This window comes from Mytilus edulis, chromosome 10, assembly GCF_963676685.1.
Source record: "Mytilus edulis chromosome 10, xbMytEdul2.2, whole genome shotgun sequence".
NCBI lineage: Eukaryota > Metazoa > Mollusca > Bivalvia > Mytilida > Mytilidae > Mytilus > Mytilus edulis.
In genome coordinates, this window is record NC_092353.1 from 13,503,977 (window position 1) to 13,528,852 (window position 24,876).

A 24,876-nucleotide genomic window follows, 5' to 3' on the forward strand; every position below is an offset into this window, starting at 1 on the left:
TTTTTTATCGAACGGTGAAGTAATATTCAGAAAAAACTTAAGGTTAATTTTACAGATATTTTCGTTTTTATATGGAAAATAGTATAGAAATATAGTATTCGAAATTATAAGCTTGGGGCATTGTTTTTGAAAGTATCATAAGATATGACATAAGATATATCTTAGAACAAATCTTATGATCCTCTGATGACTATCACATGTCATAGAATGTAAATCAAATCTGTTCTAGGATTGTCATACCTGTGACGATCTTATAAAGGCAATAGTAGTATACCGGTGTTCTTAGTTAAGGTAACTCCAGAAAGTATTCAGACACACAAATTTAATAAGTGTTATCTCTATACCTTTGATGTCAGTACATGGAGCATGAAACTCTTTTTTTCTGTTTATTTGTAATATATGTTTGTTATAGTCTGGAAACAGTAGTGCTAACTAATGAGAACCGCTTAATGTTATAAAAATGAACTTATAGATTAATGGCGAAACATACGCAGTAGATGGTTTGGTCATTTTGTATCGTGCCGTACTAATGAAATACTAAAATCTGTTTGCATTTCATTGGACGCAATTCTTCCTATTCTTACATTTAGCTACACTTGAAATACCAAATACAACTTATTGGAATAATGATTTTTAATGTTTTTCTGAGAGAAACCAAAACTTACTCCTTCATTAATCTGCATATTTAACGACGATATTTCAACACTGCTTTCAAACTATTTTTTTCTGATATTTTTGTCACTAACATTGTTTACAATAATCACATCAATATAAATATAGTCCATGATTTTACAGTTTATTTGAAGAAATATTTTAGTGGTTTGAAAACGCTTGAGATTAAGATATGTAACTGTTGTAATCAACAGATGTTTTTAAATTCATGTAGTTAAAATAATCGTATGAATTTTGTTTTTCGTGACATTCTTTGGAAATATTTAAAATTTCAACTTTACCAAATCGGAAATATAAAATAATAGTCAAGAAATCTTCGTGAAAATTCCTGACAAACTTCAGAGATTCCACGTAGATTGACACTATTCTGTTAATCAATATTGTATATATATCTTTATTTCTCACAAACCAAATTACAAAAGTTGGTCATAGATTGCTTGTTGCTTCCAACGTTTCTACGTATTCATACATTCTAAGCTGTCAAATGTTTAGTTTTGATCTTTCGTGATAAAGGTGATCCCAAAAATGTTCTTCGGATGAACGAAATTTATAAAGTTTAATTTCATTGACCAGCAAAACAATACATGTGTCTTTTATCCTACTAAAGACATCTTCCAGAATTAACAGTTCACAATTGGAAAAGGATGGAAAAAGTGTTCATTTTAAATTCAAATTCTCTTATAAATGATATTGCACAAGTCGTGTGCCAGTGACAAATATTGTTCGTTAGTTAACGTCATACTGATATGTTATTTTAGCCATTGTTTCTCTATGATACCACGCTCTAATATATATGTATTCATTTGAACTGTCGAGTTATTCAAACCAGTAATGTTTTACACACAGATATAGATTACCTTAGTTGTACTTTGCACATTCTACTTCCGCATTTTTGGTTTTCAAAGTTGTTCTATTTTGCTCTCAAACCAATTAATACCTCAGGCATAGATTACCTTAGCTGTATTTGACAAAACTTTTAAGAATTTTGGTTCTCAATGCTCTTCAACTTCGTACTTTATTTGGCATTTTTTTTTATTCGAGCGTCACTGATGAGTCCTTTGTAGACGAAACGCGCGTCTGACGTATATACTAAATTTAGTCCTGGTATCTATGATGAGTTTACTTGAATAACGCCACTCATTAGTCTGATAAGACCAAAGTCGAGACTAGTGCACATAATTATAAGTCTGGAATCCTTGACGAGTTTATACAACAGTTGGTTGATACCAATGCTGGTGGACGTTTTGTTCACGAAGATATCAATAACCGAGTTTTCTGCACTTTTCTGTTATCATTTATACGTTCATTATCTGTAAGTTCACTGTATATAAAATTTAAATTAATTGAACAACACTCAGGTTTTTTAAACCCAAATCTGGTTTTTTTGTTCGTAATCGGCAAACTTGTGATAATCTAAATGTCATGTAAAAGTTGCTAGCTATAAAACAAGGTTTAATCTGCACAGGAAAATACATGTAATAAGTCAGTTATATGACAGTTGTTATCTATTCGTTGGGTAGGTTTGATTTTTAATTTTATTTAACTTTCTGGTGGTTTTTTAAAATTTTCCTCGGAGTTCGTTTTTTGTTGTTGTTTTTTTTTCTTTTAGTACTTCCTTTTTAAAAACAATATAAGAAACGTCCATATTAAGATAACTTTGAGATCTCACAAACATGTTTAACCCCGCCGCATTTTTGCGCCTGTCCCAAGTCAGGAGCCTCTGGCCTTTGTTAGTCTTGTATTATTTTAATTTTAGTTTCTTGTGTACAATTTGGAAATTAGTATGGCGTTCATTATCACTGGACTAGTATATATTTGTTTAGGGGCCAGCTGAAGGACGCCTCCGGGTGCGGGAATTTCTCGCTACATTGAAGACCTGTTGGTGACCCTCTGCTGTTGTTTTTTATTTGGTCGGGTTGTTGTCTCTTTGACACATTCCCCATTTCCATTATCAATTTTATACTGTACATCATAAGTGTAACCAAAAGAGAATTGTTTTTAATGATTCTGCAACAATTTTATTTGTATGTAGAGCGATATGTTACATCTGTAATATTCTAATGAACATCTATCTAGATAGTTAATGTTGACAACAAATTGATATCTACAGAGAGCAATGTATTCAATAGAAGTCAAATCAAGGAAATTTTAGATAATTAAGCAAAACAGTCACGCAAATTCGTGAAAATAAAATAATAATCAAACACATTTAAAAACAATTTTCTGTCTTGTGATGGTTTCCATGGATATTAATCTTTTTACAAAGTTTGTGTAGTGTTCGTAGCATCATTCTTTAGACTGTATAGAGGGAGAAAAGGGTAACGCTCAATAAAATCTTTTTAAACAAAACTAATGCTATCATTTCATCTTCTTTTGCACTGAAGAATTACAACGGGATATTTGTTCACATTAAAATGAAATCACGCAAAATAAAGAAATGACAAAAAGAAAACTTTCAAACATCAATTTCCATTTAACACTTAGAATTTTTAAGGATGTTATGTACATTGAAAATTACAATTGCTTTGTTGATTTTTCAAAATTTTTCCGTATTGTTCTTTGCAATTAGCCTATTTAAACTGTTTTTATTTCAAGAACCTAACTTGGTTACGTTTTATAATTGCCATATAACCGTTTAAATAAGGTCTTTAAAGCAACAACTCAAAAGGAATGAGTCAAACTGATAAAAATTAGTCATGATAGGAAAACATGAAATGATTCGTTTCATCGAAAGAATAAGTGAATCAGGAAACTTTCAGGATAATTACCAAGATGAATGTTATGAGTGTGGAATGATCAGTGGATAATCAATACTAAAGGCAATAAAGATTTGTTATTGGTAACAAAGTGTCATTACAGGGCATGGATAGTAGAATTCAGTAATTACAGTGTCATTACAGGGCATGGATAGTACACTTCAGTAATTACATACTCGTCATTGGTGTCTGGTATTTCTCCAAGACTATGTAATATAGATTGGCAAGTAATTTCATATACCTCGTGTTAGGATATTTGTGGGTATCACCAGCCAAATTGTCAGCAATTCTGTATTGACATGCTGGTCATAATTATAAATTAACTGTTTACAAAACTTTGAACTTTGAACTGTTTTTATTCGAGGGTCACTAATGAGTGTTTTGTAGTCTGGCGTAAATACAAAATTTCAATCCTGGAATCTATGGTGAGTTTATTGACATGAAAAGTTTGAAGGAGAATGGACAATACATAAAAAAGACTAAGAATGGTCTACAACATTAATGTGAAAACTCACTGCAGAGAAATGCGAATTAAGATTTAGAAATAAGATTATCAACTTGTATGCGCTGAAAAAAGGAAAGCCGTCCTTGTTCTGTAGTTATGAATTCAGTAATTCAAATCAATTATATGTTGGAATCGGTTATGTTTTAAATTTTTTAATTGACCATCCTGAACTTCAAATGACCTGAAATTTTCCTCTGAGTTCAGTATTTTTGTGATTTTACTTTTTGCTGGAATAAACTAACTTAAATAGAGAAATATACTTTCTTTCACAAATAAGATGTATTCATCATTTGTTTTTATATTTTGTTACGGAAAATAACTTAACTTCGAAAATATGATGTACGAGCGGATTGTGCTGTAATATTTCTATTTTGCTAAATAGCATGACATTGTCTTGTATTTTTTTATATTGTGAAAGTATTTAAAAAAATGCCTTCTGATTTAATGGTTCACAACTATATCATCTGTATATTCATTGAGGAAATATATGACTAACTGTTTTCCTTTTCAAATTCTAAGTGTGTTACTGATACCTTTGTAGACTAGTAGTTCACCAGCATTTATATAAACTCATAAAAATGCCCTTGTAAAACACAAAATACAATGAAACGGCAACAAGTCAAAAAACCTAAAAAATCAAAAAGAATCAAATAACGAGCAACACTAAAACATCATGGTTTCTCAGGTACTGCGAAGGGTAACAGGAGATGCTCCATGTGTTTCTTTTATCAAAGCAGTAGTGTATACCTTGTTTTTTGTTGACGAAACAGGTTGACAGAAACTGCAATCTCAATGCAGAAAGATAGGGGTGGTGGTGGGTTCACGGGAAACAATATGATTATGTTCAGACATCTCAATTCCTAACGCCAGCACCTTTTTTGCTGTTAAAAACGATGATTTTATACAACAGGTCATTAATGGTGAATGTTATTCTGAGCTATACATGGCATATACCATCTTGTCTACTAAAAGACAAGTACAATTATAAGACCGTATTTCTATAATTTCCACTTATTATTTCAAAGGAAGTATATACTTATTTATATTAGTTTTCTGACTAAGGATAGTTATCATCATCCCATTGATTTCTGATTTCAAATTAGTTGGCTGAATAGACAGTGTTAGACGCTGATGCATATTAAATGACGTATTATATGTCGCTTATCGTATATGTAATTGACAGAGTCAACAAACTTCTGTAAGTAAGAAACGTATTTTTGTCTACAAAGATTAGAGGGTACTTTTGAAGAGAACTACTTCATAATTGGGAATGGTTGGCCAAACATTGCTAAATGTCAGCGCTTTTTCGAATCTGTCAGAAACATATATTATGTTAACCAAAACTGAATTGATTTCAATCTGATGAATATTGTCGTCACACATTTTCCAAATGCACTTCATATCTAGTCTAAAGCTCGACAGTGATGACTTGTAATGTCTAATCGCTCGAAAGATTATTCACTTTTACTATACTTTGTTTCAAATTCGATATCTCCGCTTACTCGTTTTAACATTTGAATCTGATATAAGGTACAATATCAAACTGCTAATCTTTTCATATTGGCATTAAACAAGCATTTAAAGAATATTTAATAGCAAAAGTTGTAACCGTAAAGTAATTGGCTATTAATCTTCACCCAGCATCATATTCTCAATTAAACGATAATCATGTATTGGGACCTTTATATTATTTAACAGTTGCTACAACAATGGTAACATCTGAATTGAATGACATCTTCGTCGTAAAAGACAGCTTCAATTACGTATTGTAAGGCAGGTCTTCAATATAGTAATTCAATTAGTCGTTTTTTGTAACATAGAAAATCATTATCCTATGACTTGATCGCTAATCCATTAAATTATTAATTTCTATATGATCATCATGTTGTTTGTATTTCACAGTTCTATTGAAGGATCATAAAGTTATAAAAGGATAGATCGATAATCATCAGTGATTTTTTGTTCGGTTTCAATATTCCTGATTGGGAACTGTCATTGTTATGACGAATCTGAGAATTGTCAATCAGAGAAGCTGTTACAACAGTTAAATAAATCATTGCCTTATACAGCCTTAATTACACAGGAAAGAAAACTTTATTTCTGTAACGTCCAAGTGAGAGAGGGAGTGCTGCACTGTAATGTTTGATTGATTACTGTTGTCGATATTTTAATCCAATATGTAAATCGCTATTATCTTAATAACCTACATTCCTGTTAACCCGACCTATTTTCTAGGCTGACTTGATTAACTAATACCAGTTTCTAGACTTTGTTTTGAAGTTATTATTATTGTTAGCATACAAGCATACAGTTTGTGTGAAGGGCTGACGACAGGAGGAACCATGATTGTAGATTTCAAATCATGTTTTGTGCATTTACAGAATTGTTATAACATCTTTGAGGGTCTATATTAAATTCCTATATATATTGAATATTTGTTCTCTGTTACCATTGACAGTCGGTATTCCAATGGGTACTAATTGTGCACCCCTGCTGGCTGATTTGTTTTTGTATTCGTATGAAGCAGAATTTATTCAGAACCTTCTAAAAGACAAAAAGAAAAAGCACCTTGCGAAATTCTTTAATTTTACTTTCCGATATATTGATGATGTTTTATCATTGAACAACCCATACTTCAGCCAATACTTACATCTCATATATCCTAGTGAACTTGAAATTAAGGATACTACTGATACTAGAAGGACTGCTTCATACCTTGATCTTTTCCTCAATATTGACGTAGATGGACGACTTCACACGAAAATCTATGATAAACGGGACGATTTCAACTTCCCAATTATCAATTTCCCATTTCTTAGCAGTAACATACCCTCTGCCCCTTCGTATGGTGTTTACATATCACAATTGATACGTTATTCACGTGCTTGTTCACACTATACGGACTTCATATACAGGAGTGTGCTCCTTACGCAGAAACTGCTCCAACAAAGTTATAAGGAGGACAGATTAAAATTGACACTCCGTAAATTTTATGGACACCATCACGAATTGGTGGACCCATATGATGTCTCTTTAACCAAACTAGCTAAGGACATTTTTACCACATGGTAGATTGTGGCTTGTCATTATGTCGTCTAATCTTTTAATTACCAAACGTGACTTATTCCCGATTGTGACTGTTTTGCTGAATGTGAATTCGTATTACTATAAGACGTGTTTCTGTACTTGTTTATCCCAAATTCATGTATTTAGTTTACATGTTTAATGTTATATTTGTAATTCTCATTTTGTCAAATGTGTTGACGTCTTTTTATTATATTTAGGTGTTACGGATGGAAAAATTAATCACCGCCTTTATTTATTATATTTAATTTCGTAAGATTAATTACGTTTGAAGTTGGATTCATAACAAACTGGACATATATAAATTACAGTTAATTGCTATTAATAAGTATTGCAATATGCTTTTTGTTTTAATAAATTATCAGTATTTAGTTCTAATATAATCTTTAAGCAATCCTAATTCTATCTCACTTTTGAATTATAGTTTTTCATGTGTGACGTCATGCTGTTTCTAAATTTCATAAATTCAAATGTGGCATAACGTTTGCCTTTTCGCCATCGTATGTGACGTCATTTTTTTTAATTGCGTTGACGCCTGGACTGATTCGGGTGTGTCTATGCTGTATTGAACTTGGCATCATGTATTCGGGTTTAGTTTTCTGTAATAAGTTAATACTTCAGTTTCATTATGAATATATCTTTCACATTCATTTGTTCAAATTTACTGTTTGCAATACTAGTAGCATGAATCGTTCTATATAAAAGTGTTCTTATCCCGGGCATAAAAACAATTTGGCAAAACCTTTTCAACTTTTGATCTTCAATGCTGTACAACTTTGTACTTTTTTCAATTTCGATCTTTTATATCTGGGCGTTATGTATTCGGGTTTAGTTTTCTGTAATTAGTTAATACTTTAGTTTCATTATGTATATCTCTTTCATATTCATTTGATAAAATTTACTGTTTGCAATAGCATGAATTGTTCTATATAATAAGAATGTTCTTATCCCGGGCATACAAACAATGCCGTATTTGGCAAAACCTTTTCAACTTTTGATCTTCAGTGCTGTACAACTTTGTACTTTTTTCACTTTCGATCTTTTATATCTGGGCGTCACTATTGAGTCTTGTGTGGACTAGACGCGTTTTGGCGTATTGAATTTTAAACCTGATGCTTTTTGTTATCTATTAATCATGCTTTTCTTTGTCTAATATGGTCTCCTTTTTATTTGCATTGTAGTCCTGTAATATTATGTTGTCATTTCAATGTTATATTTAACTTTGCCATTAAAGTGCGAGGTTTGGCATGCCATAAAACCAGGTTCAACCCACCACTTTTATTCCCCTTTAAAAGTGTCCTGTACCAAGTCAGGAAGATGGCCATTGTTATAATATTGTTCGTTTCTGTGTGTGTGTTGCATTTTAACGTTGAGTCGTTTGTGTTTTCTCTTATTTTTTAGATAAGACGTGGCACGGTACTTGTCTATCCCAAATTCATGTATTAGGTTTTGATGTTATATTTGTTATTCTCGTGGTGTTTTGTCTATTGCTTGGTCCGTTTCTGTGTGTGTTGCGTTTCGGTGTTGTGTCGTTGTTCTCCTCTTATATTTAATGCGTTTCCCTCGGTTTTAGTTTGTTACCCCGATTTTGTTTTTTGTCCATGGATTTATGAGTTTTGAACAGCGGTATACTACTGTTGCCTTTATTTACCAGTCTTTTGTCACATTATGTATATATTATGTATTGCCATAGCATGTTCTATATGCTTTTGAAAATAAAATATTCAATTTAGGATTATGATATTTTGGTTCATATCTATCTTTGAAAACCTTATAATGACTTTTAGGGTCTACCTTTTTAGTAACCTCTGTGTCAGTCTTTTAAGTTCCTTTTATACGATCGTCCACCTCGCTAGTTTTGTACAGGAAATATAAGCATCGTACTCATGCAGTAGTTACAAATGGCATAAGCACCTGTTTCATCATTCTACATAATAAAGAGTTATGTTTATGAGGACTTTAAAGATTTAATTGAAATGTAATTATAGCAACCTTATTATGTTTGCTTCTGCATCTAGCATTTTATACGAAGATAATGGTTCATCTAAATCCATGATGTTTATTTCTGCGATAATAGAAATGTATATAAAAACATATGTACAATCAAAGATTTTCGTGACTGAATATTTAATGGCATCATATTTAGAAATAATGTTTGTCTTTGATCATTCTTCTTAACGTTGATAATAACATAATATATTGATAACAATATACAATTACATCAGCTGAAATCAGACTTCTTAATATAATAAACCAATCCCACATGTAAGAAGTTATTTTTATTAAATATTTTGTGTTTGAGATGTACAAAAGACAATGGTCCTAAAACTATATAAAGTTCTAATGATTAAATACTATATTTTTTTAAACTTATGAAAGCATTACTGATGTAATATAAATAAAAAGAACTGTTTGATAAGACAGATATACGAACGACATAAATGACATAATTTGTAATACGACAGTAAACCAACATTTTCTAGTTAGAATTGTTTTACATTGTCATTTCGGGGCCTTTTATAACTGACTATGCGATATGGGCTTTGCTCATTGTTGAATGCTGTACGGTGACCTATAGTTGTTAATGTCTGTGTGATTTGGTCTCTTCTGGAGTTTTGTCTCAAGGGCAATCATACAACATCTTCTTTTTTGACACAAACAACATAAGATGTAAAATATGCCCAGTATCACATCCTTTCCTTTAAAAAGGAGTAGTCTTTCCTGAATATGTAGAGAAATCCTGAGTAATTTTATAAAAAAGTTGTTTTTATTTTGCCAGCTATACGATTCGTGTTCAAGTGATTTTGTTTGAATGTTATTCATAGTACACGAACCATGAACAGCTTGACAGTAGTATAGAAACTTAACAATTCAGATCAGTAAAAAGATGGACTGGTCTATAGTCTACAAATTGTGAATAATCTTTATTAGAAATTCTTGGATCACGGAATTTTGTAATCAAATAGGATTTTCGGATAAAAACTGAAGTTAAAAAACCATTAGGTCAAAAAGATCCAGCCGGACATTCATCATGTTACATGTTAACACCACATTTATGGCAAACTGATGAAATAAAATGTCGTGTTTCAATTAAACAAAAATCGATTACAAAAAATGCATAGATAGATTTCGTGACTTTAAGTATTAATGAGTTTAAAAGTATTAAAGCCTCACTCCATTGTCGAGGGATATCTAGAATGCTTTTAATCATACCAATGTGTAAGGCTTAGGAAACTATCATCATCTTATATATTAACCATTACCAACGTGTTTGACAAAAGTTACTAAAAAACTCAACATGACACATGCAGTTAAGAGCTGACAGGATACTTGTTCATGTATATTGGAAATATGGGTTATGTGCGGATTTTTAAGTACGATTCTGTAACTGAAAGTCTTGATTAAACTATTTCTGAATGTCTTGATTAAACTATTTCTGTAAATATATATGAATGATGATGTAAAATACAATTAAATTCAACCTAATCGAATAGCATTCACAGTGCTGGAAACAAATTATACAAAATGCATAAAATGCCTGCTTATACTATACCAATAGCTAAAAGTTGATTTAGGATGAAAAAAAAAAAAAAAAAAATATACATGTTATAACATTGATATTGTACAGTAAAGCACTTATTGATATTTTAGCAGCATGATAAATAAATGCATCTAAACACTTTTAAAGCAGAAAATATGTATTTTACCTTGATCTCTTAGGCTAATAGATAGTTATTAGCACGGAATTTCAATCTTTTAAGTAAACTATACAAAATGTAATGTAGCCTAACGGTTTTTTTATATTGCTAAATCCCTAATGATAATTCAAATATTTTAGTAGAAAAATAAATATCTCAATAAAAAGCATCAATCGGGTGTTTGCCCATTATTCTCTTTTCTGTAAACCCCGTCCATACCATAAACTATTCTATATTTACTATGCCTATCTTTTTTTCTAATTGATTCCTTGGAATTATCTGAACATGATTGCATGATTTGTAGTCAAACTTTATCCTTTTTAGTCCTTTAATGAACGATGGACATTATGTGTTTCGGGTCTCCATTTTCACGTCAGCAAACACAATTGGTATCATAGCCTAAACAATCAATATTCTTCATAATCTCTGATTATACAAATTTACTGTAGCATATCATCTTCGAGTGATACGTACTTTCGTTAGTTGATGTGCAGAAGTACACTCTTTATGGTTAAGCACTCGTCTTTGCGTGCATTGAACTCAACATAAAATGGAGCAACCATTATAATTACAAAATAAGTACGTTCGTAATTTCAATTAGAACAAAAACAGCACAGGAAATTTAACGTATCTGCTTTGAGAAATCTATAATTAAGGATTTTAACTGCTCTCTTTAAAAATAACAAGCTTTTCTTTAAAAGAAAGTTATGAATGGAATGGAACTACAAAATCGGAAAATGAGGTTTAAGCAATAGAAAATTTGGCGGGAAAGAAATTTCTTTAAATGTTTTGTACAGTTATCTTTTCAATTTTTTTCTAATACTTTGAATAAATCACAAGGATTATATGTGATTTAAAAAAAAATACCTTTTACATTGCATGTTGAATAATAAATTCAATTCAAAGCTTTATTTATAGTCGGTATGTTGCATAACAAATAAAAATAAGCTCTCTGAGCTTTTATAACCGACAGATGCATACATTACATAACAATCATACACAATACAAATATTAAAACATAAAAGACATAGAACATACATTTGATGCACATTTAGGCTGCACTATTTAAATACTATATATTAAACATATGCATTACTAAAAGCAAACGTAAAACTAAAGCACAGCATTCACAAATTATAAAAAGCTAAGCAAACATTCACAAAAAGCAGCACTATTATATTTCAAGCTGTAACATAAAATAAATAAAACTAAGCACATGCATTGCAATGGCATGAGTTGCCATTCCATGAGTTTATTAGACTCTTGAATTGGGTAAAAGATGTTCCAGTTCTAAAGTGGTTTGGCAACTTATTCCATAGTTTGGCAGCAGATTATTTGAAAGATTTCAAGCCATACCTTGTTGTTCTTACGTCAGGTATTTCAACTAAATTTTGGTATCTGAAAGAATATTTTTTTTTTATATTTATACGATCATGGAGGTACACTGGATTTTCATGATTGACTGTTCTCAAGACCTCTATTGACATGGTTCTTAGGCGTCTTACTTTAAGTGATAGCATTTTTGATTTTAAAAGTAAGTCTTCATATGTACTATTGTGACCTGGTAAATGAAGCGAAGTGCTCTTTCTTGTACTTTTTCAATTTTTGTAGTGTTGGCCTCGCTGCAGAAATGTCAGGACAATGAGCAGAAATTAAAGTTTGACATAATAAAGGAGTGATATATCGTTAGTTTTACAAGTTTGTTTAAGTATTTGCTAAGTCTTTATAAAACATTTAGTTGTCTGGATGCTTTTTTGCAGATGTTTGATATATGCGTGTTGAAATTTAGTTCAAAGTCAATGGTGATGCCTAATAGTTTGACAAAAACAATATCAGCTACATCATTAATGACTATAACTCAAATCTTATAAGTTTCATAATATTTAAAAATGCTGTTTTTTCGTAAAGTTTTGACATTATTAAAACTTTGTAAAATGATTAAAGGATTTAATATAACATTCAATAAGGTTTCTGCAGATCGTACTGGTTCCTGGTTCAAATCCATTTCCGAGGTATCCTGTCTACGCTGTAATCGTTACTGTACTTTGATGTGAACAAAGAATCTCCTGTTGACATCCATGCTTCCAACTACGTCAACGATGAACCTTTAATTGCTTTGCTCATGACGAATTTCAAATTACTTTTGGAAAAATCAAATTATTTTGAAAGAATCTGTCCGTAAGACATTAATAAAAATCTTTCAATATGTCTAAATGAAATGTAGGGAATGAAATTATTTGTCTATATTCCCCAGTGTGACGATTTTGATTTATTGCTTTTATGACATGATCAGCTTCAATTCGTGAAATACTCAAATCTTGAGATAAGCTTTCCGTTTAATATTTCGTGTTTGAAGATATAATTTTCTTCTTAGCATTTAACATATCGATTTGAAAAACATTCAATTTGATAGAAGTATTATTCGAGCAGTAACTTTGGTTGATTCTAAGATTTAAAAGTGCAAATGATGAAGATTGTGAAATTCAATTTTCCACGGATTTGAATATTCCAATGTAAAATAACGAGTATACTGGAGTTATTGATACGCCTTCTAAGGAACTAAATTAAAGATCATCATGGAAAACCAATCTTCACTAAGGATGAATTCATAAACAAAACCAACACGATATTTGATTTTGTCCCTATAGAATTTGCAAAAAAGCAGCAGTATCCTTAAATGAAATTGATTATAAAGATTGATTTACAAACAAAATTAGCAATAAATGACAATGAAATGCTTTCTCTATCTTACAATCGTTCGGAAGATAGCCTTTTTAATTGTAATCAAATAGTCTTATTGAAATAAAGAATTGGAGTAGACCTTCGTGGCTTAATCTAACGCTTACGGTTACGGAACTCTAAGGAAAATAATGAGGTTTTTATGAAGCGTTGTTTGAGTTCACGTTATTTGATTTAAAAGACAATTACTGATGGCCAAACTTGTTTTATACTACAATAATATTGATGGGAGCTACTTAAGATAAGTTGATGAAGATTGTCTTGTAGCACGAATATGTCTAATTGTCAATCCGAGAAACAATTTCCGGAATGATTTTATTCTATGTTTAAAACACGAAATGATGAGATCAATGCCTTTGTCCACGACGCCAGACCAATATTCTACAACTGACAGACGCATTCATAATTACATCACTTTTCTATGGTCAATGGAGACAGATTCTAGAGGGAAATGGACTTGTTTAGAATATAAAGTATTGTATATACTTATACAACAGACGGTCTTGTAATGCCACTCATGTAAACACTGTTTCGCTTTGGAGGCATCAAATTTATTACGTGTTGTTTTCATTTTTTTCGATATTCTATAACATGATGTCCATAAAGGTATCTTGACCATTTACAATGTATTCTCATCTCTTTGAGATTCTATAACATGTCCATAAAGGTATCTTGACAATTTGTAATGTATTCTCATCTCTTTAGCTTCGTATTATTGATTTCTGTTCTTTACTAAAATTTAAAAGGAATTATTTTTTTCATTAAAACATATTTCTTAATTGTGTTTGTCGTTAATACATTCATCGTAGTTTTTCATGAACACGCCTAATTCGGAAGGGCTGCTGATACATGTTAAACGTTGTAAACATCTATAAATTTTAGCATCTTCTACACTGTTTAATAGTAAAAAAATCTGATATAACTAACTCTAAAATCAATACAGCATCGAATCATGCGAGTAGTTACTAAACGCAAGATCAAAGCACGTTACCAGATATAATAACCCCATACCGTCCTATATACTAAATATTGGTGGCTGTATCTAACAGTATATTTCATGCAGCAATGTCTGAAACAATGTTGGGCGAATTGACATATAGTACAATATCGGGAACAAATTTGTACAGTATTAATATTTAAGTGCAGTGAATGTCAAAGCAACATATATTGTCTTGCTACATTATTTATGATCATCCCAAAAATAATACTAACAGTCACGACGGATAAGTTAAAAGCATCTTTTCAACCTTTCTTAACGATTCTATTCAGCAAATAATTTTGTGATAGTCTAAGAACACACTACAATTGTTGTCGAATCTAATTTGGAAAAGATTTGGTTTTATTGATTTTTTTATTCAGTATTATGTCATAGATTATTTAATTTGGATTCTGAACAGAATCTTACAGAACATGAAATATAAAACCCAATAAGGAAACACTCATCATAAACTTGACTATTCAAAAATAAAAGCAAATAAAGTTTGACTGAGAAGGTAAACTAAACATGAATTACTGTATCAAATTGTACAGTTTAACAGTTGTAATTGAAACTATTTTTCCTAGAATTATACTAGTCTGGTATAAAAGATGTTGCCTTGACAACATTTATTAACATCAATACTTATTATTTTCTAGATGTTATTCTAAAACCAGTTGTTGGCATGATACGGGTTATGTTCTTCTCATATATTTTATGATGGTATGCTACTAAACCCTAACGAAATGGATTGTGCTTGAAATTTATATGATGAAGGCATACTCTTTCAATCAGTTTAATTCGGTAACTGCTGGTGGTCCTTTGTTAATTTATATATCATAGTTTTTTCTGTTATTTATTCCAACATCGAATAGATAGGACTGATTTTAACTGTGCGTATTGCTGTGTGTTTAGATAAAAAGAAGGTGTGGTATGATTGCAGGTGTTTAAAGATATGGGATCATTGCTTTTTTTTTTACAAAAAAGGAAGATATGCAGTTTTAACACAAAAACAACAACAACAAAAAAACAACATTGGAAACGTCGATAAAAATTCTCCAGTTATAAGTCCTAAAATTTTAGCTGAAAACTTCAAGTGATGTCCACTACAACTTTGTCACATGTCTGATTGCCAATGTCTTTGGTCGGGTTGTTGCCTATTTGACATATTCCGCGTTTCTATTCTCTCAATTCAGTTGAATATTATTCTTATAAAGGATATCACTTTCAATATAGTTTTTTTCTATTGGTACCAATGATGATGTTTGAGTAGATTAAAACATAACTAAATGCATATGTATAGAAATACATTTATCAAAACTTGTGCTCATACATCTCGTCGATATAATGTTACTTAGATTTTAGCAATGTATTAGTTATGCATTTCTCAGAATGTTTATGACATTAAATCCATTGGATATGTACTAATTGATACTTCAGACAAGAGAAAATTATTTAAATATTAGTTGTTTTGAGGTTTACACTAGCTTTCAGTAACTGCGAGTACTCTTAGGACTGTAATGTATGTCTCTTTTTCGTTACTCTACGGTCTCAGGTTAGGGGAAGGTTTAGCGCTAACAGACATTTTTGAGTCTGCAATATTCTATATGTGCTTGTCTCATGTGAGACGCCTGTATTTATGTGGTTGTCTTTGTTTGATATCTCTCACATTGTTTTTGCGTTTCTTGTTTTATGCACAACATATATATATAGGCCGTTCGTTTTCTCGTTTCAATTGTTTTTCATGATGATGTGGTTTTTAACGTCCGGCTATCCTGTCTGGATATTACGGACTGATATACCTATGAACAGATCTGTGTCTGTCTGTCGTTTGGCTTTCATCTTACTCCGACTGCGATGTTGTGGCTGGTACGGAGTATTAGGCCGTTCTGCTAAGATGGCTGCTTGCATTGCCTTTTTCGATTCTATGCTGACCTGCGATGTATGTGGTGGTGTGCGCAGTAGGTATGGGTAGTTGATGTCAAACCCTTAACCGAAATCGATGCTACTGCGCTTGTCTGTCTGTTGTGAATGTGTAGTAAATCAGGCGATGACAGGCCTTGTTGGGGTTGTTGGGACTGGTGACAATATCCCTGTTTATTACAACTCCAACTGGTTCTCCTTTGTACTTTGTTGGTGTAAGTACTTGACCGACTATGCTGTCTCTAGCTTAGGTCTGAGTGTTGTGGTCTACGCTGGTGGTTTGTTTTTTGTTCTGCAGCGGGTGCAACGGCTGTTTTGGTGGCCATCCACTGGGCGTAACAGTTAGTGTTGCGTCTCCTGGTAGATGGTGGTTGGTTCTTACTTTTCAGGGCCTGATCAGGTTCCTAGATGAAGTATCTGGTTCCTTGACCTTGATCCAATTGAGCTGAACTGAGACTTGGTCAGAACTGGCGGTTAATTCCGATTCCGGCTCTTTTCCATCCGACTTTATTGTTACCAATAGGACTTTCAGTTCATTAAGTGGTTCCATAATGCCTGTGAACGATGTGTACAATTCTAAGTTCAACTTAAATTTGTTTTGCATTTGTCATGTCGGGACCTATAATAGTTTTTAATTTGATTTGGCCGTAACAGTCCGACTAAGATGACAGGCAAAAAGTGTATTATACCGTATGACAAAATTCTTTATATACATTTTTAGTGAACACAAAATCTGTTTAAAATTGTACATATTTTAAAACGCATATCTGTATTTGGAGGTTGTATTAGTAAAATGGAATGAACCTTACCAGAAGTTAGCATCATGTGATTCGCAGGGAGTAATATTTGTTTGGATAAAACATGAGGGAAGATGGTCTATAGAACTCATCAATGACAGAAACAATCAGGTAAAAACATTGTCTTTTGAATTCTTTTAAATGCGCATGCACCAATTACAAGTCCTTTATTGTTGTATAACTTCTATAATCATTTGAAAGAGATTAAATGCCAAGAAAGGGAACCATGCTTTACTGTCAGCACCAACATTAATTAACCAGTTTTCTTTTTTTTTCTCAGACATTGTTGACAATTGACCCAATTTGATAGCACTTAACAGCTTTAAAATAATGCATGAGTTTGTATTAGAGGTGAAGTTGATAAATGATAAGACTGCTACGACGAGGACGCAATTACTTCGTCAAATTTAAAATCGTCTCCTTAATGATAGATTGAAGATTTGTTTGTTTTGTGTTTAAACTTGATATACCATATTACTACTGACAGCAGATTAACGGACTGAATGACCATTTGACTTTTCATGTGCGAAACTATGATTGGTATTTTGACAATGCAACAGTTATGTATTCAGACTTTATTCATAACTGTCAGAACAGATGTCAGAGATATTAAAGATTCCTTTTTTATTAGTCATGCGCAAAAAAAGAACTCTATGTCGATTACCCGATCCCGTCAAATGCCATTTCCAACGCCTTTAATTTTTTTTTATCAAAATGCTAGGGAACCTATCTGACTTCCCCGAAAATACACTAAATATCATGATCAGAGAGCCGCTTAGTAAACGTAATTAACAGATTTGGACATTTTCACACTAGATCAGGTTTTGATAGTTTTAGGGTATACATGTTCTGGAACTAATTTAAAACAGTTTTAGGAAAAATTCTCATGACAGTGCTGGAAGGAGATAAGCACTTATCCGAACTGTAGTTTTGAACATAATACGTAAATAGAATCTCTATTAAGACAATTGTCCTGAATAATATTCGTCTGTTATATATAGCTCAAAAAAAAATTCAGCACCTACAAATCTAAATATAAACATAAATCCCTCGTTTTTTTTTTTGTGTGATTCTTCCGTCTTACGAAAATTACTCGCGACACGATCACACACACACATTGCGTACCGTTTAAACATTTCAGTTTTGTGTGGGCACAATATAACCATTTGATAACAAATAGTTTTGAATTAATTTAGGTACAATGATTTATATTTTATTAGGTGACAGATTTCGCCTGGTCACATGATGGTCGTATGGCATTGATTTGTTACTGTGACGGTTTTGTTCTGGTTGGGTCTGTTGCTGGACAACGATACTGGTCGTACATGTTAAACCTGGATAACTCAAACGTCACTTGTGGTATATGGACACCCGATGACCAAAAGGTAGAAACTTATAGTTAAATATTCATTTACCTGAAATAAACGTTTCATTTTATTGAACCAAAGTGAAGTTGTGTGTCATATAGACGTACGTCTTAGTGTTAGATAGAAACCTTAGCTAATTGTAACCAATAACATGGTCAACTTGTTTTGATTACTGTTGATTCATTTTCGTTTCATCTCATATCTCTATTAACCAACACATGGTCAAAAATACGTCACTCATATAAAGACAGAATTATGCTCAGAATACCGTGAACATACCGTTGTTTTCACTTTAGTTATACAAATTGTTAAGGAAAAGCCGCACATTCATTCGTATGTTTAATATATATAGTTGTTTTCTAGCCTTCAGATTGCTACTGGTAGTTTTACGTATAAATAAAACAATACGAGAACTGTGTCTATATAGACACATGCAAGTCAATGGTATATATTGATGTTTTCTTGACATCTATACAATACGTTTCATTGTATTCATATATGCCCGTCAGATATGCTGCATTGTTTTACAGGTATTATTTATAAATCGGCTGACGGAACAGTTGTCTTTGTCCCCTTCAGCTTTGTTTTAGTTTTGACATTAATGATTTAAAGATATTATTTGATTCTTGTATGACTACTGGTGTGTAAATATTACGTGATATTGTTATGAAACTAACACATGCAGTGCTGACAGCTTTATATATCCATTTTATCAAATTCACTGTTCTGTAATATCAATATTTTCCTACAATATCAATAACGTAAAGCTGGCATGACTCTTCAGAAAGTGTCAGGAGTACTTTCCCCGTATGCCTTGTATGTGTATAAAAACTAATTGCAGATGTCAATGATATGCCACGACTACACTGTAAATGAACTTAAGAATTCCAGGATTTGTCAGATGCACTTCACTGCTATTGGCAATACATCGATTGGTTTAATCTTACAATTCCATCTCGGTGTCATATTCATTGCTTTGCTCATTGTTTACTGAACAATTGCACTTGGTGGCAAAGTACACGCAAGGCAATGGAATAAGACATTTGATTTGGAAATAAAATAAAATTAACAATTAGGCCTAAACAAAGCCTGATGTATGCCAAAACAATAGCCTGATATATACCAAAACAATTAGCGAAAACCAAATAAAACAGACAACAATCAACTACAACCACTGAATTAAAGGATCATTTAAGATACATACAGAATGTTACCGGGTTAAACAGTATTGTGAGTGGCCCCTAATTTAACCTGGGATATTGGTGTACCAGCAAACCATATTAACACACTGTAACAACCAGTTTGGAATGGTTTGACTCATCAAATCGGCAAGAAGCAAAAAAACAAAAACAAGAGAAAAACAACCGACACTAGAAAAAATTATAGAGAACCGATCCATTAGAACTCTCAGTCTAAAAAAGCTAGCTGAAGCCAATAACAAAAGAGGGCAGAAAGATCCCAGAGGAACAGTCAAACTCACAGATCGAAAATAAACTGACATTGCCCTACAACTAGTACATAAATCATTTTTTGTCTGCCTAAGCTTTTATAAGAAGTCGCCGGTTTATTTAACACCCGTAATAAATATCTCTAACATAAATGAAAGTTTGTAGACAAGAACCAGACAGACGACCTTCCTATAATAGCCATGCCAAAGAAGTTAATGGTATTAAGACTTCATTAGTGTTTGATGCATAAAAACATCTTTTCTTGTCAAACTAATAATGGCTTTTCAGTAATATTCAACTAGTCTGTGTAAGGCGTAATTAGAATGTGTATGTTGTCACGGATTTTATGACCTTATTACATATATCCGAGTACCGAATCACCTAGAAATGATGCAGAAAGTTATTCATGGTTGGAAAGCATACACATATATATTTTGGTATTCTTTTTAGATGCAAAACTACCTATAATATCTTCATATATTAGTTCATTGAAAATTTAACTCACGGAATTTACTTTAAAATTATGTATCGTGAGATAACTTAATGTTATACAGTGCATTGTAATTTTCGTGTCATTTGTATAAATTCATTTATACGTTACATAATTATCTATATAGGTATTATTTTTGACCAATTTTAGAAAATATGCCTTATGTATTGATGCAATTGTAGGTGATTTTTGGCACAACTGACGGTCAAGTTATACTTATGAGTTCAGCAGGTGTAATGTTAACACAGATATCTGTACAAATAGGCATGGATATCGTGTCAATGGCATGGTCATCCGAAAAATTTAACATGGACGAAACTGATGGAAATACTCAAACCAGTAGACAATCTTTATCCTCCAAAGGTATTTTGTAAAAAAAGTAATCATTTAATACTCTATTTTTTTTTTATCTGATCTACCTCAAGAATGAAGAAATTCACTGTAAATAAACAACCATCCGTATTTCAGTACTTTTTGCATTCTCACTTTTACCACACATTCAGATATTTTTTTAATACAATTGACTCAACAAAAGCCAACTGTTCATGGACTATCGTCAATGCCGTTTCTAATTGATATAACACATTCCAATAACACCATGAGGATGGTCGTGCTTTCGTTTAGTAAATACCATCTATCCCATCATTTATATTCTATTATCATGCATGTATCTGTCTTATCGTCTAGACGACTCAACAAAAGCCAACTGTTCATGGACTATCGTTAATGCCGTTTCTTATTGATATAACACATTCCAATAACACCATGAGGATGGTCGTGCTTTCGTTTAGTAAATACCATCTATCCCATCATTTATATTCTATTATCATGCATGTATCTGTCTTATTGTCTAGACGACTTGACTTATTAAAATGATAATACACAAATCATCTTAAGCGAAGATTACATGCTGGGAATAGTACTTTTTGATACGTTGCATTTTACAATATATTCACTGTTAAAGTGATGCGCGCATAGTAAGAGACGCTTACCCTATTGAAGCGTTAATTCCCAACCGTAGTGCATGTTATTCTCTAAGTTTAAAAAACAACCTTGATTTGTATCTCCTTAATGAATTTACGAGATTTGGACTAGTTTGCCTTAGTTTTACACACTAGTGGCAATTTATCTGTATAAAAAGTAAAATTACAAAAATACTGAACTGAAGAGGAAAATCAGTTCGGAAAGTCCATAATCACATGGCAAAATCAAATAACAAAACGCATCAAAAACGAATGGACAAGAATTGTCATATTCCTGACTTAGTACAGGCATTTTCAAATAAACATGGCTATAAACAATAATTTTAAACAAGTAAGATGTTTTGGTTTATCTCTTTTATTAAGTAAAATAACAAAAATACCGATATTCAAGGAAAATTCAAAACGGAAGGTCCCCGAACAAATGTCAAACCCAAAAGCTCAAACACTTTAAAGGAATATAAAACGAATGTCTATTTGACAGACAGTAAATGCATTGTTGTAGACTTCTTTTAAGTTATGATATAAATTGTTCGTCATTGTTCACAATTATATTTTTTTTTTCTTCCATTTTTCTTATGATCAACTTATAACTTGTTTTATTGTAGAGGAGACTATCCCTATTCTAGCAGTATGTTTCAGATACGGAGCTGTTTATCTGATGTCAAGTCCTGACGACCCTTCTCCACATATTATTCATACATTCTTAACAGGTACTACCATTTATTGCTTCCAATTTAGAGGAAAAACTATAACCATTGGCTTTTTTTATCTATTATTATTCAGCTACACTTTCAGTTATATTTAATAACAAAGGTTTTAGATATAATTTGTACAATGGGCAGACAAACAGCAATTTAATTTTCTCTTTATTATAACTTTTTGGTTTTTATCACATGCCTACGCAATGTAATTACATCAATGTCTTTTATTTTAACATATATTTTACATGTTTATAAATCTCCAACTATCATTTCCTTTGCTTTTAGGTTTAAAAATGGAATGGTCAAATTGTGGGAAAGTTTTAGCTTTAGGCGGTTTTACACGACTTCCAAATCTACAGTGCCAAAATGAAGTTCATTTCTATAGTTCAGAGGGTACACTTTTACATCAAACATCACTTCCATCTCAGGTAATTATCTTACATCAAACATCACTTCCATCTCAGGTAATTATCATACATCGAACATCACTTCCATCTCAGGTACTTATCATGCATCTGATTTGAAAATGGTCATTTTTATAAATTTTCTGTTTACAAAACTTTGAATTTTTCGAAAAACTAAGGATTTTCTTACCCCAGGAATAGATAACCTTAGCCGTATTTGGCACAACTTTTTGGAATTTTGGATCCTCAATGCTCTTCAACTTTGTATTTATTCGGCTTTTTAACTATTTTGATCTGAGCGTCACTGATGAGTCTTATGTAGACGAAACGCGCGTCTGGCGTATAAAATTATAATCCTGGTACTTTTGATAACTATTGGAATAGGTATCATACATTTTACTCCACAACCATCCTATGTGGTTACTATACATTGTAATTTGATACTATCTTGGGTAATTATTATACAGCTTACTTACCCTACTTACCCCCCGAGAGTATCATTAGCTCAGTAGTCAGCATTTTAGTACTAACATGGTTTAACAAAATTTTCTTAAACTGTCCGTTTATAAATTTTGAAATTATGAAGAAACTAAGGTTTCAACTCCCTCAGGCAAAGTTGAGTTTAGATAAATTTGGCTATCAATTTTAGGTATATTTGTCATATAGCTCTTCGACGGTTTTGGTACTTATCTAGCCTCGGATTTCAAATGTTTGGCTTTGAGCGTTCCTGATGAAGGTAAATCCAGAAAAGCGCTTCGGACGCATAGAATTAATAAACGTGTTGTTTTCAATTTTTTACTTCACTAATATATGAGGTAATTATATTTGGACTTAATAACCATACAAGGTATTTACCATTTATAAGTTATTTACTACAACCATCTTAGGAAATAAGCGTTCATCAGATTTCATTACCATATCAGGTAATAATCATGCATTTTACCTCAGTTTCATTTCATATTTTATTTCAATACCATCTCAGTAAAAGTTCTTACATCTGACTCAGGTTATCATTATACACAAGACGTCACAACAATATCAGGAAATTGTTTACTTAAGGCAACAGTAGTATATAGCTGTTCAATAGTTATAACATTTACGCCAGACCAAAACGTCACAACAATATCAGGTAATTGTTTACTTAAGGCAACAGTAGTATATAGCTGTTCAATAGTCATAACATTTACGTCAGACTTCACATTTCGGGCAATTATCCTTTATCTGACATCATTTCCAAATAAGGTTATTACCATTTACCAGACTTCACTAGTATTATGTTAATATCATTCATTTGATTTCATGACCATGCTAAGTATTCTTTGAAGTACTGATTTCATTATTGTCTCCGGTGATCATCATACATCTAACATCCTTGCCTAAACAGGGAAGTATCATACATAAGACGTCCTTGCATAATCAGGTTATTAAGTCGCATCAGACAACCTTGCCTAATTAGGTTATTATGATACATAAGACTTCCTTGCCTTATAAGGTTATAATCATACATCAGACTCCCTTGTCTAATAAGGTAATTATCACTCATTATACTTAATTTTCTTATCAGGTTATCATCATACATCTGACTTCCTGGCTTTAGCAGGTTATTATCATATGTCATACCTACTTGCTTAATAAGATAATTATCAATTATGAGACGTTTTTGCCTAATCAGGTTATTATCATACATCTGGTTTCCTTGCCTAATGATGTTATTGTCATACATCAGAATCCTTGCCTTATTAGGTTATAATTATTCATGTGACTTTCTAGCCTAATCAGGTAATTCAAACATCTAAATTTCTTGCCTAATCATTATTCATCAGACTTCATTGCCAAATCAGTTAATTGTCATACAACTGACCTTATTACCATTGCGCTAATAGTTATGCATTTAAATTCACAACCGCCAGATTGGTATCTCACATTAGACCACTAACCCCTCATGTGATTTTCATAGATCGGTCTGATTTCAAATCTAAAGTGATCTTCTCTACCTTTCACAAAAACTAATATGTAGAATATTGGTGACCAAGAGTTTAGTTTATGCATGCAACAATGAGACAAACAACCTTACGATATAAAAACACAAATTCAAATGAAAATGAGAGGTCAATGTACAATCGTCAACTATATCAAAGTGTCTAAATAGGTTTCCGGAGCTTAGATTTGCCAAACGACTCGAAAGTTATGAAAGTTTTAAAAAATTCAAAAGTAAATGACAGATTTTTTAATCTAATTTGACAAGAGAGAATTTTTGGATCTGAAAATCAATTCCAAATTTCAAGAAAGGCAATATATCTAAATGTCACAAAATATCAATTTTGACACGTATA

The 24,876-nt window shown here is 31.9% G+C and overlaps 2 protein-coding genes across 2 annotated transcripts in view; one reads left to right on the forward strand and one right to left on the reverse strand.

Annotated features, from left to right (window-relative positions):
• Nucleotides 1-24,876, reverse strand: part of LOC139493479 (importin subunit alpha-1-like) — a 343,903-nt gene that overhangs the window by 152,072 nt on the left and 166,955 nt on the right. The window lies entirely within an intron of this gene.
• LOC139493445 (tubby-related protein 4-like) overlaps nucleotides 1-24,876 on the forward strand; it is a 69,032-nt gene that overhangs the window by 28,616 nt on the left and 15,540 nt on the right. Inside the window, exons 3-7 of the mRNA XM_071281848.1 lie at nucleotides 17,133-17,261; nucleotides 18,371-18,535; nucleotides 20,638-20,818; nucleotides 22,044-22,148; nucleotides 22,425-22,567. Coding sequence (XP_071137949.1) covers nucleotides 17,133-17,261; nucleotides 18,371-18,535; nucleotides 20,638-20,818; nucleotides 22,044-22,148; nucleotides 22,425-22,567 — 723 coding nt within the window. The remainder of the gene's footprint in view (nucleotides 1-17,132; nucleotides 17,262-18,370; nucleotides 18,536-20,637; nucleotides 20,819-22,043; nucleotides 22,149-22,424; nucleotides 22,568-24,876) is intronic.